Source organism: Zalophus californianus, chromosome 7 (assembly GCF_009762305.2).
Source record: "Zalophus californianus isolate mZalCal1 chromosome 7, mZalCal1.pri.v2, whole genome shotgun sequence".
NCBI lineage: Eukaryota > Metazoa > Chordata > Mammalia > Carnivora > Otariidae > Zalophus > Zalophus californianus.
In genome coordinates this window covers 7,342,462-7,360,752 of record NC_045601.1, presented here as the reverse complement: position 1 = coordinate 7,360,752, position 18,291 = coordinate 7,342,462, and the positions used below count along the sequence as shown (strand labels likewise).

At 39.4% G+C, this 18,291-nt stretch overlaps 1 protein-coding gene across 1 annotated transcript in view; it reads right to left on the bottom strand.

Moving 5' to 3' along the window:
- PRKN (parkin RBR E3 ubiquitin protein ligase) overlaps nucleotides 1–18,291 on the bottom strand; it is a 1,305,872-nt gene that overhangs the window by 165,079 nt on the left and 1,122,502 nt on the right. Inside the window, 1 exon segment of the mRNA XM_027603377.2 lies at nucleotides 13,908–14,057. Within this exon segment, the coding sequence (XP_027459178.2) occupies nucleotides 13,908–14,057 (150 nt within the window).

Here is an 18,291-nt window from a genome sequence, read left to right as displayed (position 1 = left end):
TGCCCAGCAAGTGTTTGATTTCCACCATGTTTATTATTGGACTGTAATGCTCTTCTGAGATTGTACTCAAATAGTCTTTGGTTTCTTTAGAACAACAAATTAAAATTATGTATAGCAATGTAGCCTCCAAACAACCAATTTCCAGACCTTTTAAAAATCTGTTATGTTCGGGGCACCTGGGTGGTTCAGTCGTGAAGCATCTGCCTTCGGCTCAGGTCATGATCTCAGGGTCCTGGGATCAAGCCCCGCATCGGGCTCCCTGCTCATCGGGAAGCCTGCTTCTCCCTCTCCCACTCCCCCTGCTTGTGTTCCCTCTCTTGCTGTCTCTCTGTCAAATAAATAAATATAGAAGAAAATTTGCAAGTAATGAGCAGTTTAAAAAAAAATATGCTATGTTCATAATGGGAAGCAGTTTTTAGCCAGCTCACTATGGCATGTTCCGGGTCAATAGATGTAGTCTAACAAAGATCTTATCTCCTTAATCCCATCTTTCTATTTCACTTTTCTTACTGATTAAGCAGCTCTTGCACTTTTTTTTTTAAGATTTTATTTATTTGACAGAGCACAAGCAGAGGGAGAGAGAGCGAGAAGGATCCCCGCTGAGCAAGGAGCCAGATGTGGGGCTCGATCCCAGGACCCTGGGACCATGACCCGGGGTGAAGGCAGCCGCTTAACCAGCTGAGCCACCCAGGGGTCCCTTGCACTTTTCAATAATACAATATCGCTTCTACAAGAGCCAGGCCATGTCTTCCTGTAAGGCAGGCTTCCAGAAGCTTCCTTTGTTGTGGATTTACTTCTTCCCAAATAGCAGCCATCTTGTGAATATAGCTCTGCTTCCTACTCCCTCTTTACATGGAAAATGATTCATGTGAATGGTCTATAAGGAAGGTTGACAAAGAAGTGGGTGATTTCTAGGAGGCATCCATTCCAAGCTCTTCCTGTTCTTGAAACATCCAGCAAGTACACTTCCATCCTATTTCGGCAAAAGACTAATTTATAACCTGATTGGACTCAGTATCTCTTATCACTTCCTCCGAATAATCAGGCAGGGCCAATTTGCCGGCTGGAATATGTGAAGAGCTTCAAGTTTATAGAGAAGAGGTAGTAACTGTCTCCGGGCATTTGCTCAAGAATTCTTTAGGCATAGGTGACATTCTGTAAGTGGAGTGGGTTCTGTCTGTGGACGAAGCTGCAGGAATAGCTAATTCAGACTTCCTTTGAATTATGGACCTGTCAGTTTAACACTGATACCTTGAGAGGAGCTGGGGGGGAGAAACATCACTTGACATTAAATTCCCAGCTGTCACTGCATGCTGGACAATAACCAACAAGGCTTTGGGAAGAAGAATGTATGTCAGGAACAATATTATTTCTTTCTAAAAGAGAGTGACGAGCGGGGTGGATGGGGGAAGAAACAGGCATTCTGGGCCTGCTTCTACAGAAAGGAGGAAGAAAATTGCTTTCCTTTTGGAATTGAGCACAATAACGGGTCCGCTTGATAAGTTACTTCCCAGAGTGCATCAGACGGTGTTATCTCCCTCCCTCTGAAAGGACTCTTTCTTGTTTTTATCCTACTTCTGACCCTGGTTCAGGGAGATGGGTGGATGGAGCAAAACTTTCACATTTGGCCTGTGCCTTATCCACGGGCTTCTAGTCTTACTCACTTTTTTTCCTTCTCCTTGAAAAAAAATCCTTGCATAAAATCAACATGAAGTGAATCTTAGTCTCTGGTCACAATGTAAACTTTTAAATGGACAGATGGATGAAAGCCTGTGTAGCAGGCTCGGGTAGTTCTGCGAGATATACTTCCTATGGGCCTCCAGTCTGTGGAGAAGGCGGGAGCCAAGATCATGTTGGGCCAGGTCACATTTGCCTGGGGGAGCCTTCAAGGTTCTCTCCTTGGGCCCTATTCATTCTGAGCTAAAGAGGCAAAAGATACTGAGGACCGCGCCTGGCAGAATCCTTGGGCCCACTGAATGCAAATTTGGGATCCAGGGAACACTTAGTTTATGGATCCGTTATAGACCCTCGGGGACCACTGACGATACCAGCGACTTGTCTTTACCTGGGAAAAGCCCTGTTCTCTCACAGGAACTTTCAGCGAACTGATCTAATAATTTATAGACTTAGTCTTTCCAGGGGAATGTGTGAGAGTGAGAAATACATTATTCTAGCATTGAGCGCCTGTTTTGTTTGGGCCGCACTGTACTCTGTCTTAATTTCATTGAAAATAGGTATAGACAAAAATAGAAAGATACACAAAAAAACAAGAAAACAGTCTGTAAGAATTTAATTCCTAGAATACAGGTATGTGCAAGGTACCATCAGAAAATATTTTCCTGTAATTTAGGAACTACTTCGACTATTTTAAAGCTACACAAAAATTAAAATTCGCCTATTTGCATGACTGTTCAATGCATTTGCTGACATGTTTCATAGAACTTATTTTGAGAACATAAATTAGATTTTCTAGCAGACTTCACTCCCATTTTTCTTAAATATGTCGTTCAACTAAATCAGTATGACAGGAGAGTGTGCTCTACACAAATTAATGCTTAAAAGATGCTAAACTGGACCACCTTCATCTCTAGCTCCTTCAAGTGAGTGGTAGCAAGTGCTTACAATTTGGTTTTTCTGCCCTTGATCTCTGCTGATGGAAGCCAAATTTCCTCCTCCCTAGTCTAAGCCCAAGGAAACACTATGTCTGAAATGCTGTCAAATTCTACCTAATTCAGTTATCGAATTACCTTGCTTGTATTTTTAACAAATAACATTACTATCTTTTTAAAAATATAAATTTAAAAAAGAAGTAATTCATAGAAAAAGAAAATCCTTTATGTTATAAAAAGTGAAAGGAGGGTGCCCGGGTGGCTCAGCTGGTTAGGCGACTGCCTTCGGCTCAGGTCATGATCCTGGAGTCCCGGGATCGAGTCCCGCGTCGGGCTCCCTGCTCGGCGGGGAGTCTGCTTCTCCCTCTGACCCTCTTCCCTCTCATGCTCTCTATCTCTCATTCTCTCTCTCTCAAATAAATAAATAAAATCTTTAAAAAAAGTGAAAGTAATATATCTACATGTTTAGAAACCTCAAACATTACAGCAAGTTATAAACTAAAAAACAAAAGCCTTCTTCCCTATTTCCCCACTTTCTCTATCCAAAGGCAATCACTCTTAATGGTTTCTTTAATTCTTTCCAGAAAATATTTTATATATTTATGAATCCTGAGCATCTTTTTCTTGCTCTTTTCACTTAATTCTATATATTAAAAATTATAATAAAAATATATTAAAAATATATATTAAAAAATTCCATATCAACACACAAGTTCACTTTATTCTTTTTAACAGGATATTATGTTTGATTACATAGATATGTCAAAATATATTTAACCACTATGATATTTATTACTGAAAATTTGCTTGTTTCCACATTTTTATCTATTACAAAACAGTACTACAAAAAATATCCTCCACAAATACCTTGATAAGTCTTTGTGCTTATGTCCGTAGGGTCTATTTCTAGCAGGTCTATTTCTATTTCACGTTACTATTACACCTAGAGGAGCAGGGGTTAGGATGTTGCAACCCAAGTTAGGACAGAGAACTTTGACCTACAAGGATGATTCTGTGATAGGTCTGAAACACTGTAGGTACGAATGCAGGCAAACTAATTTTTTAAGCACTGGAAAGAAAAACCTGGATCTGGACCTAGCTGGAGTGGACACCTGTCAGGTCTTTGGGGATAAAAGTCAGCTCTGGATGTACTTAACTGTCAACCGGAGTCTGAAGATGCATAAAGAGTCAGTGCTACAGGGAGGACCCCAGGAACACCCAGCGCAATGGAATGAGCTGTATTGGTCCCTGTGGGATCCCATACCAAGTGCACATAGATGTGATGTATAGGGCTGGGCCTCACGGGGCAGGAGGAGAAGACTTAATGTTAAATCAAATTTTTTTTTTGGGGGGGAAGGCATTTTTAATGAACTGATAGAATGATAGCAACTGGAAGTGACTCTAAGACCCCTTATTACTTATGCGTAATACACTTATTACTGACTCAAAGTCAGAGTGCCTGCCTGGCTTTTGATCCAGGGGGAGGAAGGACTACTCCAGCTGAACCCATTTCAAAAGAAAATGGGAGGAACAAAATGTAGTGTATCCGTACAAAGGAATATGATTCATCTACACAAAGGAAGGAGATCTGACACCTGCTACAGCATGGATGAACCATGGAAACTTTACGCTAGGTGAAATAAGCCAGACGCAAAAGGACAAACATTCTGATTCCACTTATTGTGAACCATCTAGAATAAGTGAATTCGTAGAGACAGAAAGCCGATTAGAGATTACCAGGGACTTGGATGGGGATGGGGGTTCAGTTACTGCCTAAGGAGTACAGAGTTTCTGTTTGGGGTGATGAAAAATTTTGGAAATAGAGGTGATGGTTATACAACATTACGAATGTATTTAATGCCACTGAATTGTATATTTACAAATGGTTATAAAGGGTAAATTTTATGTTATTATATATTTTAGCACAATAAAAATTAGTTTAAAAAAGGTAAAATGAGAGAACAAAGAACACTGCTTTGATGATCATAACCTCATAATTCTGAGTGCGAATTTCACCATGAAAGATGAAGCAAGAACCAGAAAGTGTAACGAAGCAACTGGAACGAACGATATCAGATCCCTGAGGCCATTGTCTAAGGACAGCGTGGAGGGAAATCGAGAAACCCCAGTGCACGGGAAGGAATGATGGCGGCCAGGCCCTAGATCAGTATGTCAGAGAACTAGCTCCTGCAGGGGCCACTGTCCACAAGAGCCCATAAAGAGAAAAGAACTGGAGGTGAATCAGAAAGAGGAGGGCATTATGTGTCTCTGTGAGGCTTTTACCACCAGATGATAGGAGCCTGAGAAATAGTGTGTGTGGGGGGGTAAACAATAATTAGCATAATGAGGCAAAGCATAACTCTTTGTCCCCAAAATCTACCGATGGCCTCTGGGAAGGCCAGGGGAGAGGCCCACCATGCAGAAGGCCAGGGAGGGGAACTCTGTCCAGCCACCTTGTGAGAGCGGCCCAAGTCCCCCATAGTTGTGACTGCTCTTGTCAGTGTGCTGAAGCCATGCCTGGCTGCACAGAAAACGAGAACAAAACCCCAATGCCCACAATTCCTTCGTCATTACCATATTGTCCTATGCAGTTAACGTTTTATGAGACTGACACGTTTACACCTACTATGTGAAAATAGTTTATTAACCATAGTATCACTTATTCTACGAAGTTTAAAAATCTTCATGTCCATTGAATAGGAATCACTTGGAAATAGTGATCACCCAGAATCACAACACTTCCTCCTCTCTTCTCTATGGATCTTATACCCATAGAATTATATAGCAATAGCTGCTTAAGAAAACAGAAAGGTTTCACTATAAAAATATGCAGTGTCAAAAATACAACCACAACAAATATGGTATACAATTTTTTTTGTCTAAATTACACTATATTAGTTCACTCCAAAGAGGACAATGTTGTAGGTCTAAGGTTCTTATTCTTTGATCTCATTAGCTCCTTATGACCGTGGTATGCTTGCTACTCAGCACCGTCCAGTTAAAAAATAAAGTAAATGCTTTCATTCCTAAGTTGTTCCATGAAACACCTATCCTATAAAATGCACCGCACAAAAGGCAGTTATAGCTCTAAAAAGCTTAGGAAATGCTATTTGTGGTATTCTACTTGTTCAGGCAAAATGCATGTTTGCATATTGAAAGATTTAAGTGTTATGGAAAAAAACCCCTCTGTTTAACCTAGCTTAACACATGTTTCCAAGTTGTTTGATGCTGGACCTCTGCCCAGCCTCTCTGCCTCCACTCCAACTTTCCTCCCAGTAACGTCCTTGGAACCTATGCTGAATGAGCCTCACTTTGGAAAGTGCTGTTCTACATTTTTGTACTTAGGACATTGCTTTAATTTTCTTCTTAGCCAGAACAGAAGAGGTCAAAGTGTTTGTATCTGACACACAGGGAACTCGAGTTTGTGAAAGCTCCTGTTTGGGAGATATTCTAGTCTTTCTTTAGACTCATGCTGTCCATTAGAACTTTCTGTGGTGATGATGATACCATGCTCTCCCTGCACTGTCTAGTCCAGCAGCAGGAAGCCACATGTGGCCATTGAGCACTTGAAATGTGGCTAACGTGACTGAGGAAACAAATTTTAAATTTTATTTAATTTTAATTTAAATAGCCATTTTTGGTTGGTGGCTACCATATTGGACAGCAGAGCCCCTAGACTGAGGTGAGAGCAGGATCAAAAGAAATGCATAGAAACTATGTTATCTTCAGTAGAAGTCTGTTTTCTAGAATGTTCTGAGCTCTCTGATAGCTTGTAGGGCTAAAGAAGGCTTCTCCATTCCATTTGCCACAAAATTGATTTCCTAACATTATTCAATGAGATGGAGCTTACCATTTTGAAAGAGTATAATTATTCCAGATTTCCCTTTATTTTAACCAAAAAAATAGCTAAAGACACATGGAATGGTCAGTGGCCTGTGTTGGATTAGAAAATATGTATTTCTATTTCAAACAACAGAACACTTTCTAGGAATATTTGCCAACTGATAAATGTTTTCCAGGGGAATGGTATGCAGAACTTGTTTGTACATTTGTGAACAATTTCTTTAATTAAAATAAATACTCTCCAAAGCTTTCTATCTTTGCACTCCAAGCTGTCTCTCACATGGAAAGTCTAGCAATGCCTGTTTCCAATCTGCACACGAGCCAATCTTAGAGTTTAAATTAGAGTTTTGGACACATGTCAAATAAACATGGGATGCATATTTTTGACATTTCATAACATTAACTTTCTTTTAAAAATACTTTTTGATAAAGAACATCTTGTATATAAGAGAATAATGTGTCAAAATGATATGATACCACTCTCCATGTGTTGCATGGGCCAGGTGGTTGAGGCAAGCGAGGTACGATCGCAGCCAGCACTTCATGCTTACAAACTCACATTTAGGTACAGAGAAAAATACCTGGCCTTTTTGGTATCTCCTTGAAAGCATCACAATATAAACCACATATATTTGGAGTCTAGATTTTACTGTCTAGACTTCTTTTTAAAAAGGGAGACCTCAATATAGTTTTCAAAATTCTTCACGTAATTTAATTTGGCATTTTTATAAAATAAAGCTATCCTTAAAGTATAGGAAAAGCAACCATTTTATTTTTCCTTTTATTATTAAATATCAACCATCTGCCTGCTTTTTATTTCTGAGCTCCACGTGTTGAAAAAAAGACTCCCCATCCATTAATTAAGCTTTTTTTTTTGTTATTATGTTCACTGTATCATACTTAAAGGGTCTATCCAACAAGAAAATCTAACAATTGTAAATATCTATGCCCCCAACATGGGAGTAGGCAACTACATAAGCCAACTATTAAACCAAAATAAAGAATCATATTGATAATAATAATACATTAATAGTAGGAGGCCTCAACACTCCACTCTCAGCAATGGAGAGATCATCTAAGCAGAAGATCAACAAAGAAACAAGAGCTTTGAATGACACATTGGACAAGATGGACTTCGTAGTTATATACAGAATATTCCACCCTAAAACAACAGAATACTCATTCGTCTCGAGTGCACACGGAACCTTCTCCAGAATAGACCACATACTGGGTCACAAATCAGGTCTCAACCGATACCAAAAGATTGAGATTATTCCCTGCATGGTATCAGACCACAATGCTTTGAAACTGGAACTCAATCACAAGAAAAAATTTGGAAGGAATTCAAACACTTGGAAGTTAAAGAGCATCCTGCTAAAGAATGACTGGGTCAAGCAGGAAATTAAAGAAGAAGAAGCAATTCATGGAAACCAATGAGAATGAAAACACATTGGTCCAAAACCTATGGAATACTGCAAAGGCGGTTCTAAAGGGGAAATACATAGCCATCTAAGCCTCTCTCAAAAAAGTAGAAAAATCCCAAATGCACAAGCTAACCTTACACCTAAATGGGCTGGAGAAAGAACAGCAAATAAAACCTAAACCAAGCAGGAGAAGAGAAATAATAAAGATTAGAGCAGAGATCAATGAAATAAAAACCAGAAAAACAGTAGAACAGATCAACAAAACTAGAAGCTGGTTCTTTGAAAGAATTAATAAGCTCGATAAACCTCTGGCCAGACTTATCCAAAAGAAAAGAGAAAGGACCCAAATTAACAAAATCATGAGTGAAAGGGGAGAGATCATGACTAACACCACAGAAATAGAAACAATTACTAGAAATTATTACTAGTACCTGTATGTCAACAAATTAACTTAAGTTTTTAACTCAATATCCGATCTTTGAGTGGAAGACTGGGTATCTCCATTTGCCTTTGTTGACTCCTTTCCTATATAACAACTGAAAATGAGGCTTGAACCCTGATCTAAGTACAATCTTCAACAATATAGTAAGGCTACTGTTAGAAGTAGTTCAAAATCATCATTTTCAACAAAAATTTCTTTGCATGTAGCAGGTCGTACCCCCTACTTGTGCAGATCTAGATTTTGGTTTGATGGAGCCTTTCCATCTTTAAATAAGCTCTACAATCTTTGAGGCCCTCTTCAAAGAAAATGCAAGAAGACAAACTTGGTAAAAACAAGGGGTCTGTGCAAGTGGGGAGCCCAAGATGAACACTTCATTAGTGCCTTGAGAAACCTGCAGCAACACAGCACCCTCCATTAAAGGAAGGAGTGTCTACCAGGTGCCTGAAGAAATTCTGTCTTACGTCCTTAACAAATGGTCAGTAATATGATTTTTTTTTTTAAGAAATCTGGTTTTTTTTATGGATTTTTTTCTCCTGGATTTCTAATTTAAAACAAAAAACTCTTCATCTAATTCCTAGTATTATCCTAGATAAGAAATTCTCTCTCAGACATGTAATATCCCCAAGCAACACCAAATAAGATAATGATGTTTTATTTATAGAAAACTCACAAGGTTGATTGCCTTGGCTTTCTGTATTCCCAGGTCAGTGAGTATTAATGTATTCCATATTTTGCTGCTGTTTTCCAGCATTAAACATGTCAACATTTTACACTGGAGTCATAAAAGTTAGTGAGATAGTTCTGATGAATAGCAATAAGCCAGAGTAAAGAATAATGCATAACATGAATTCCTTAGGAAATCAATTAATATTTTTATAAGCAGTAGTAAAAATATGATCAGGGTTAGCAGAGAGTGAGGTCAGGCTATTTGATCCCCAAATATATTCTTGGTTCAGTTCCATCTATCAATGTAAAAATATTCTGTTCTGTGTCAAAACCGAAATCTCAGTGCCCCCAAGACTAAGACATTTTATATATCAGGATGTACAAAATTCTAGTTTGGCCATGTAGCCTTTGACAGGGGACATAAACTGTAATTCCTGCAGTACTTTCAGGTTCCTAATTGACTTTTTATGGATTCCTGAACTTAGTTCTGAATTATGTATTATGTGTGCAAGTAAAACACTCTATATTGTGAATTTCTTGGTGAGGTTGTTGTAAGCAATTCTAATACTGGGGTAAATGATGATTAATATTTGAAAATAAAAGTGCTAGTGTATTCATATACTTCAAACACCATTTCTTTCCATCCATCCATCCATCCATCCATCCCCAATGAATGTTGAACTCCAAATACATGGAGTTACTGAGGACAATAATGTCAAAATTAAGGATGGGAATATAAAGGCATGAAACAAGTGTAACACTTCAACTCGAATCCTGGTATGTGGGACTTAAGCTCAAATAATTCTTTATAATGGTAATAAATTTGCTGGAACCATCCACATCTATCAGGCCTTTCTGAGATGGACTGACATTATCATTTAAATAGAAATCCTTGTGTTCACGTATGAGCTAATGTGCACTGCTCTCCAGGTAACAGTTAAGCCTAGTGATACAGCAGAGCACAAGATCCGGTAATCTGATTTTCCAATGGACAGTACTATATTTTTGAAAAAGAGAGTCATAAATACAGTCAAAGCACTTATTTTAAGAAGCCAAAGACAATCAAAATACTGAAATCTGTTTCTTCAGATGGAAACCACATACAACAGGAATCATGGGTGTATGAAGGACCATCTAGGTATGTAGCGGTGAGCTGACTGACTGGAAGACAACACACGCAGTTGTGTCTCAGCTTTGAGAGTGGGTATCCATCGGCACATCACAATGCATCTCTAAGGCCTAGCTTTATAACATCAAGCATTTCTTGGGTACCTAGATAATAAGAGTTGCACTTTTTAAATCTGTTGGTAGTTGAGAAAAAATTAAGCCCAAGTAGACTCACAGATATTTTACATTTAATTGTAAACTACAACCTGAGAACCACCGAGGTTAGTGAGACCTAGAATGTCTTCACATCTGAGACTCTATGATTCTTCCATAGCTTTGTTATCAATGACTTTCCTTGAATATTGTGTAGGATGAGGTGCTTTCTACTTCCTGAGGCAGCCCATTTTGCTGTTGGTTGTCCACGGTATAAGGGCAAATGCTAAGCAGAGATTCATTGTTCTCTAACTTCTACTTATTGGGCCCTGTTCTCTATGAATAACATGAACTAACCATGATTTCTACCACACAACAGCTTTCCATTGCCACCCTTAAATCCAGAAAAGATTGGCAGCTTACAAGAATGAACAAATCATAGCAGAACTGTGTACATCAGAAAAAGGGGAAGAGAAAGAAGGAAAAAAGTGAAGCCAGAAAATAAGTTTCAAAGTCTGTGGTAATAATGGTCTATTTGTATGTGATAGCTAACACACAATTGTGGCTCTAGGTTACCGACCAGTCAGCTTTCAGAGGGACCCCTTATAAGTTGCACAATTTAAAATGTTCTCAAGGACAATATTCCTCAGGACAAGCCTAAGTGCTCCCATTGCAAAGGTCAGCCTGGCAGAGCCACCATGTTATCTCATAGAAAAGTCCATTGGCATGTTCTGAACTGCACGCATCAAATTTCCTGTATAATGACCACAGTGTAAATGAATGACATTTTGTCAAAGTACGATGTAGGAGAAGCAATTCTTTGAAGGATTAAAATACTGACGCCTAGATACCTAATTCCCTGCTGTTGATGGAGCTTGATTCTAGAATATTTGAAGGAGAGGATCAAATGATTATCCTGAACAGAAGGATTTTTATTTTGATAAGCATTGATTAAACTTTTTATTAAATAGTAAACAAATATACATTGTATGCCAGGTACCGTTCTAAACATTTTACATTTATAATCTCATTTCATTGTCATAATGGTCTTATATGGGGTTGCTATAATACACCCTGTTTTAGAGATGAGGAGACTGAGGTACAGAAAGATTAAGAGCACTAGTAGTTGATGGAGCCAGGGTTTGAACTTAAGGCATCCAACCCAATCTCTTGGTCAATTTATCTCTTTTGAGAAGCCAAAACAATGGGGATTGATAAAAGCCTCAACAAGAGTATGGGGCCTGGGGCAAAAAGGCAGGGAGAGAAAGGAAAGCATCAAGTTAAGTGCATACTTTAGAAAATCATTTCTCTATTCTTTCTCCAAGTTCTCCAAATTATAAACTGTGGTGGTTCAGAATAGGTTCATGAATTCTTTAAGATGGAGCCTAACTACCTTCTCTTAGAGGGTGGGCTGGATCATGCCTGTCAGTTCTAATGAATGAAGTGAAGTGGAAGGGATGGTGTACATCTTTGGAGATCAGGTTATGCAGGCCTGTGGCCCTCTCTTTGCTCTCTCTTAGATCATGTGCTCTATGTAAGTTAGCTACCATCCTTGGGACAAATACCCCAAGAAGGGGGCCATGTGGTTTGGAACTGTGGCCTTCGGCCAAAAGCCAGTGAGGAACTGAGCTTTTTTTTTTCCCTTTGGCCTAAAATCATGTGAATGAGCCATTTTGGAAGTGGATCTTCCAGCCCCAGTCAAGCCTTCAGATAACTGACGTGACCCAGCTTGATGGTGTCGTCATGAGACACCCTGAGCCAGAGCCAGGGCCACTCAGCTAAGTTACTTATGGACTCCTGATGCCCATTCTGTGGGATAATAAATGTTTATTAATTAAATGGTTAACATTTGGGGTGATTTGTTATGCAGTAATAGAGAAGTAACACAGAAACTGACAAGCACAAAAATGAACAAATGAATATAAAATAAAACTCATCACTTAGAATTTCAAAAGGACAAAGAAACATCCTGAAAACAGCTCTCCTCGTTTAGGTAAGGTTTGCCCCCAAAGTCTTTAACCCAAAAGTATGAAAGCCATTCAGTTCATTCCTAAAGTAATTTTCCAGGATTTGGACCTTAAATGTGTACATAACTTACTTACAATGTCACATTGAATGAAAAAAGGAAGACACAGCTGTTCAAAACTTAAAATTATATAGAACCCTCCAAGTTCTTTAAAGCAAGGTGAACAGCGGAATGCAGAAGATGGGCCAAAGAAACTCTTTTTCTCATAAAGAAAGTTAGGACCTTAAAATCCAGCTTTAGAGAATGGAACAACAGTGGGCAATTAGCAGGCAGAAGGATACAATTTAGTCATTAGTTAAAAACTATTACAACTCATTTTAAAAGAAAACATTCCCCAGCATTCTGATCTCCCAGAATTTGGCAGCTGGCTTAGGCTGCACACAATCAGTGCAGATTATACAATATAACTTTAGGAAGCCTAAACAAGCTTTAGTAAACCTAAAGCTAGCAAACATGACTTGTGTTTCCATTCTAACGTAAGTCATGAGTATTAATCCAGAGGCATTTTTTTCTGAGTAGGCATCACGGTATCTCATGGCTTTTCAACATCCACTTCCTCTACTTATGGCTCAGCCCAGGACTTTGCAGCCCCACAGATAGCTCCACTGAAGACAATAGACGCGAACTAATGCAAAGGTGACTTACAGCTCTCAGCCAAAAATTAGGCCCCGGCAATAAGCCTTTGCCAACAACACTCCTTCTACAAAGCTCCTCATGAAGTTGCAATTTTAAAAGAAATGTTTCCCCATCAAAATTCAATAGCGTTTTATAGGCACATACACTTTCTTCCTTTTCTGGCCTGTGTGAAATCTAATATCAGGATTATTAGCCATTTGTCATTTCAACCTATAATTTAGCAAGCCTTTTTGTGTTTGAGTTATGCTTTCCTCACACCTTACCTGTCAACTTGCAGCCATAGATTCATTCAAGAGGCTGTCTGGGTCATATTAGTTGACCTCTTAGAACAAAGAGTTTCCATGTTTCTTATTCTGCTTCCCTAAGAGGCACCATTAGTTCTGCTCATCTCTATTTAAAATGATTTTTATGACACAATAACATTTCAAGTTTTCCATATTAATCTTCATTTTACTTCTTGAAATACTTAGGCAAACAATTCCGTTAAGACATCACTGATGGGAAATTCTCTTTCTCCTTTACTCTGTCTACTTAAAGCCAACTCTGAAAAATAATAAATTTTTTTCTCTGAATCAGCTGAGCACTGGAAAACAAAAAAGTCTGGTCTAGTAATTCACGACATCTTAGAGAAAACACTGTGACAAACAATTAAAGCAGAAACTCTTAATATGACCTTTTCCTCCCCATTGGTGAATATATATTCATATCTGGAATCCTATATCAGAATTTACAAGTCTCTTTTTTTTCTTTTTTAAAGATTTTATTTTTAAGTAATCTCTACACCCAATGTGGGGCTCGAATTCACAGCCCCGAGATCAAGAGTCGCATACTCTTCTGACGGAGCCAGCCAGGTACCCCTAAAGGTCTATTTCGTTATACGTCAGTTCAAAGATGTCTGAGTGCAAAGGGAAAATGAAAATAAAACAAATTTATAATCATTGCCAATTTTCTAAAAACAGACACACACACAATCAACACCCAGAGGTGTAAGTGGTACTCACCCCACAGCCCAGACTGCTGCCCCCTTCACAAGTGACCTTCCTCACGCCTGGCTCGGGAAGCAGCCCTGCTCCACAGCCAGGGCTGGGGCACAGCACACCCCCCATCTGTAGCACACACTCTTCAGCGCCATATTGCTGGTACCGGTTATACTGTAAAAAAACCAAAACCAAAACCAAAACCCAACATGAGTTTTTTAAAGTGATAATACTAAGATGTGCTGTTTTAGCCAAAATGTTAATAGTTTGTGGTGTGTGGATGTTCTTGTTCATCTGTTTCGGTAAAAAAACCAAAGGGGATGGGGTGGGGTGGATGAGTTATGATTCAACATAAAGAAAGTCTTCCCAATTGCAATTGGCAAAACAGATAACTTCATATTTCTAGGAAATTGGTCCTAAATTTCCCCCCAAAGTTTGTTCTTTTAGTATTACTACCATCAACTGCATTTAACAGTCTTATTTCATACGAATTTTAGGAAACACAGCTATATTTTAAGTTATGGCATCATTATCAAGCTCATCAAGTAGTAATTTTCATGCCTCTCTTCAGGAGTCTATGGGCTTTTAAAGCCATTTTGAAGAGAGTCCTGATATTCCACCCTGTGCTAATTGTGGGCAGCCCACATGATATCTGAGCATATCTGGGCAATGCTGAGCATATTCAGCTTGATGAAGAAGAGATTCATGTTTTCCTTTCATCATTATTCTCTTTCTTAAAGCATGTTTCTTTTATCCCTGACTTCATCACGCCGTCGCGTGGCTCAACACCCTCTGTGGTTTCCCCAGCCTGCAGAATAAAACTACACAGTGCAGTGTCCAGCATATTCCTGTTGCAGCCCTGTTACTGTTCTCCTCATGTTATTTGATCATATTTGCTTCTAAACTTAGATCAAGTCAAGCGAATTTGCTCAACTGTGAATTAATTTATGCAACATTCGGTGACAGTCTACTGTGTGTGTGTCAGATCCGACTGTGGGCGATACAGCAGTGAACAAAACAGACACCTCTGCTCTCATCCACCTGCCTATAACAATAATACTGAAAGGTTGTATTTCAGTGGGAAGCAGCACATTTTGGAGATGATGGGGACTATAATTTTGAAGAGGTGATTAGGGGATAGGGGATGCCTTAATAAAGAAGGTACATGGAAGCAAACATCTAAGGGAGGTTAGAAAAGCAAGCCACGTGGCTACCTGTGGGAATGGGCTTTTTCGGTCAAGGACAGAGCAGTACCAAGATGCAGAAGCCAGAATGCGCTTGGTGCTCTGAGGTACAGCAGAGGCCAGTGTGGCTGAGTGACAGCAGACAGGGAAATGACATAAGATGCATCAGGGAGCTCTTGGGGATCTGGGCTGTGCAGGTCCCTGAAGGCCACTAGGAGAACTCTGGCTGCCATTCTGAGAGATATGGGAACCACGGGAGACTTTGGAGCTGTGGGGTGACATCATTTGACTAATCTTTTAAAAACAGCCATCTGGCTGAAATATTCAGAATTGACTCTCATGGGCAAGGATGGAAGGAGGAAGCAGAGGAGCAGGCAGGAGGTTTTCAGGGATCCACATGCAAGATGGCAGTGGCTTGAACCAGCAGGGTAGTGGTGGAGGTGGGAGATCAGCTGGATATATTTTGAAGGCAGAAATGGCAAAATTTTTAGGCAGATTGGATACATGGCATGAGAAAAAAAAAAGGAGTCAAGTATGAATGTAATGTTTTTGCCTGAGAAGACAGAAGAACACACACACACACAGAAGGAGACAGAGAATGAATTACAGAGATGGAAAGACATATAAGAAGGGGATGTGTCTGCATCTGTGTGAGTGTGCATGAGCATGTGTGTGTGTAGCTGGGAGTTGGGAAAAGGAGTCATTATTTCTAGTGCTCATCTTCAGTTTGATAAACTGCTACACGGCTAAGATGCTGAGTGGCTAATTGAATATATGAGTTTGGAGTTTAGGAGAAAGATGTGGGTGGTAGATACAAATTTTGAAATCACATGTGCATGGAAGGCTGGGAGGAAAAGGGTTAGTATCAGGCCTCCCATGCATTTTCTCATTTTTTTGGCTCCGGGAAAGAAAGAAAGATGACTTGGTCAAATCCTTTTGTAAACATGCTAATGGTACATACATACAATGGTATTTACTAGAAAAGACTTCTTAACTATGGAATACATTAAGCAGGAAATGCTTCCATGATGAATGATTCTTCGAGTGATGGGGAATGATGAGACAGTTTATATAATTGAGAGATTTCATGTTAATGATCATTCCATGAACTTCTCTGAAACCTCATTTATTAAGTCTGGCCTAGAGTACACCCTAAGACGCTGAGAAACAACCCACACTTCTCTGTGCCTTGTGTGCACCTCATTATTGCCCGCATCCTTGAAGTTATTAGTAAAGCTTGACACAAGGTTACATCTATGATTCCTGTGAGTCTGATTTGACAATCCAATTCTGTGTTATCTCAACAGTCATGAGGCTGGCTGAGACTATCTAACCTTTGTAAGGAAGATGAGAAGGAGCCAGAAAAGGGGACTGAGAAGAAGCAGCTTATGAGGCAGGTGGAAAATGAAAAGGATGTAGGTGTCCTGGAAGCCAAGGGAACAAAATTCTTCAAGGAGGGTGTCATGATAAATGTGAGCTCCGTCCTTGGGCAGGTGGAGGAGTGGGATCGCAAGGGTGAGTAGGAGGTTTGGCTTGAGGAGGGAAGGCTGCCATCCTTAGCAAAGGAAGGGAGGCAAAGTATCTGGGCCCAGGCGCAGACAGACAAAGGAGGTGTTGGAAATTTGAGAAGAGAAAGAAGGTATCAACGATCAGGGGAGAGGGAATGGATGGAGGGAGCCAGCATTATTGCTAGGCAGCACTAACAACCCATTTGTAGGCAGAGATTATGAATTGAAAGGAAAACTAGTCAGCAGAATTTTGTTTTTCTCCAATACCTGGCTGCAAAGTACAGAGTAGGCAGGACGTTGGATTTAAGCCCAGTGGGAGTTTGGTCAGACTTACGTGAGAGAGCAAGGCACCCCTCAGTCCCTCCCACCCCCATGTGCATCCCCTCATGCAACTGTGAATGAGTTCAATAAATATCTATCGAACCCCTCTGAGGTGCTCAGCTCAGTGCTGTACCACTGGACTGTCCAACCTTCATACTTTGGCCTATCCAAAATGGGTACAAAGTTTTAGTTTTGCAAGACGAATAAGTTCTGGAGATCTAGTGTGCGCAGTGGTAATACAGTGACTAATACTATATTGTATACTTGAAATTTGCTCAGAGGGTAGGTATTTCAGAACTATAAGGCTTTTCTTAACATTTGCTATTTTACATCTGTATCTCCTTTCTTCTACACTGGTTCTTAACACAGAGGATGATGGAAGAGGAAACAATATTCCACAATAGCTCATTTGCTTGATCTCATACATATACAAGGATATTAGAATAACAATACCAATATCTAATCTACAAATATGATTACTAAAAACCTCACATATATCTTTACATGCTATACCATTTCTTCTGCCAAGCTTTTCTAATTATACTGTATCTGTATTGTTGAAACATATGGCCATTCCATACTATGCTTTCTTTTTCTTAATTTTCATGTTATCTTGGGTCTAAAGACACACACACACACACACACACACACACACACACACACACACACACACACACGTTCGCCACCAGTCCTTATGTTGATGTCTTTCCAGTAATTTTGTTTGTGAGAAGGACATTCTCCAGTAAATTCCTCAGAAGGAGTGCATGGGAAAGACATTCACTGAGGTCTTAGGTATGGGTAACCATTCCTTGGGGCCTTTATTCTTGAAAATGAATTGGACTGGATATAAAGTTCTTGACTCACAGTTTTTCCTCCTTGAGCATCTTTACTGTCTTATTCCATGTGTTTCTGCTATAAGGCATTATGGACAAGCTTGATACAATCTGATTTTTTCCTTTACACATTGAATTGATAATCTTTTTGCCCAGATGCCCAAAGGATTTTTTTTTTTCCTTTAGAATTTGATAGTTTGTTAGACTATACCTTGGTGCTGGTCATTTTCTGATCATTTTTCACGATTCAAGGAAGCTGTATTGAATTTAATTTTCAGTGTTTGCTCTATTTTCTTGCTTCGATGTGTTTCTTACAGGATTTCTAGTATACATACATTGGATCTTTTTCACTCACCTTCTCCATCTGTCAACTTTTCTGGAATCTCATCTCACTTTACTTCCATGTTTTAGAAGTTTCTTCCTTTTCACTTCCTATTTCTCTTAAGACAATATCTGTTATTTATGGGTATTTGTATAATTGCTTAATCATGTGGTTCCTTTTGAAATAGTTACTCTAGTTGCCACCTGACTGACATACTTTTCTTGTGTCTCAGGACGTCAT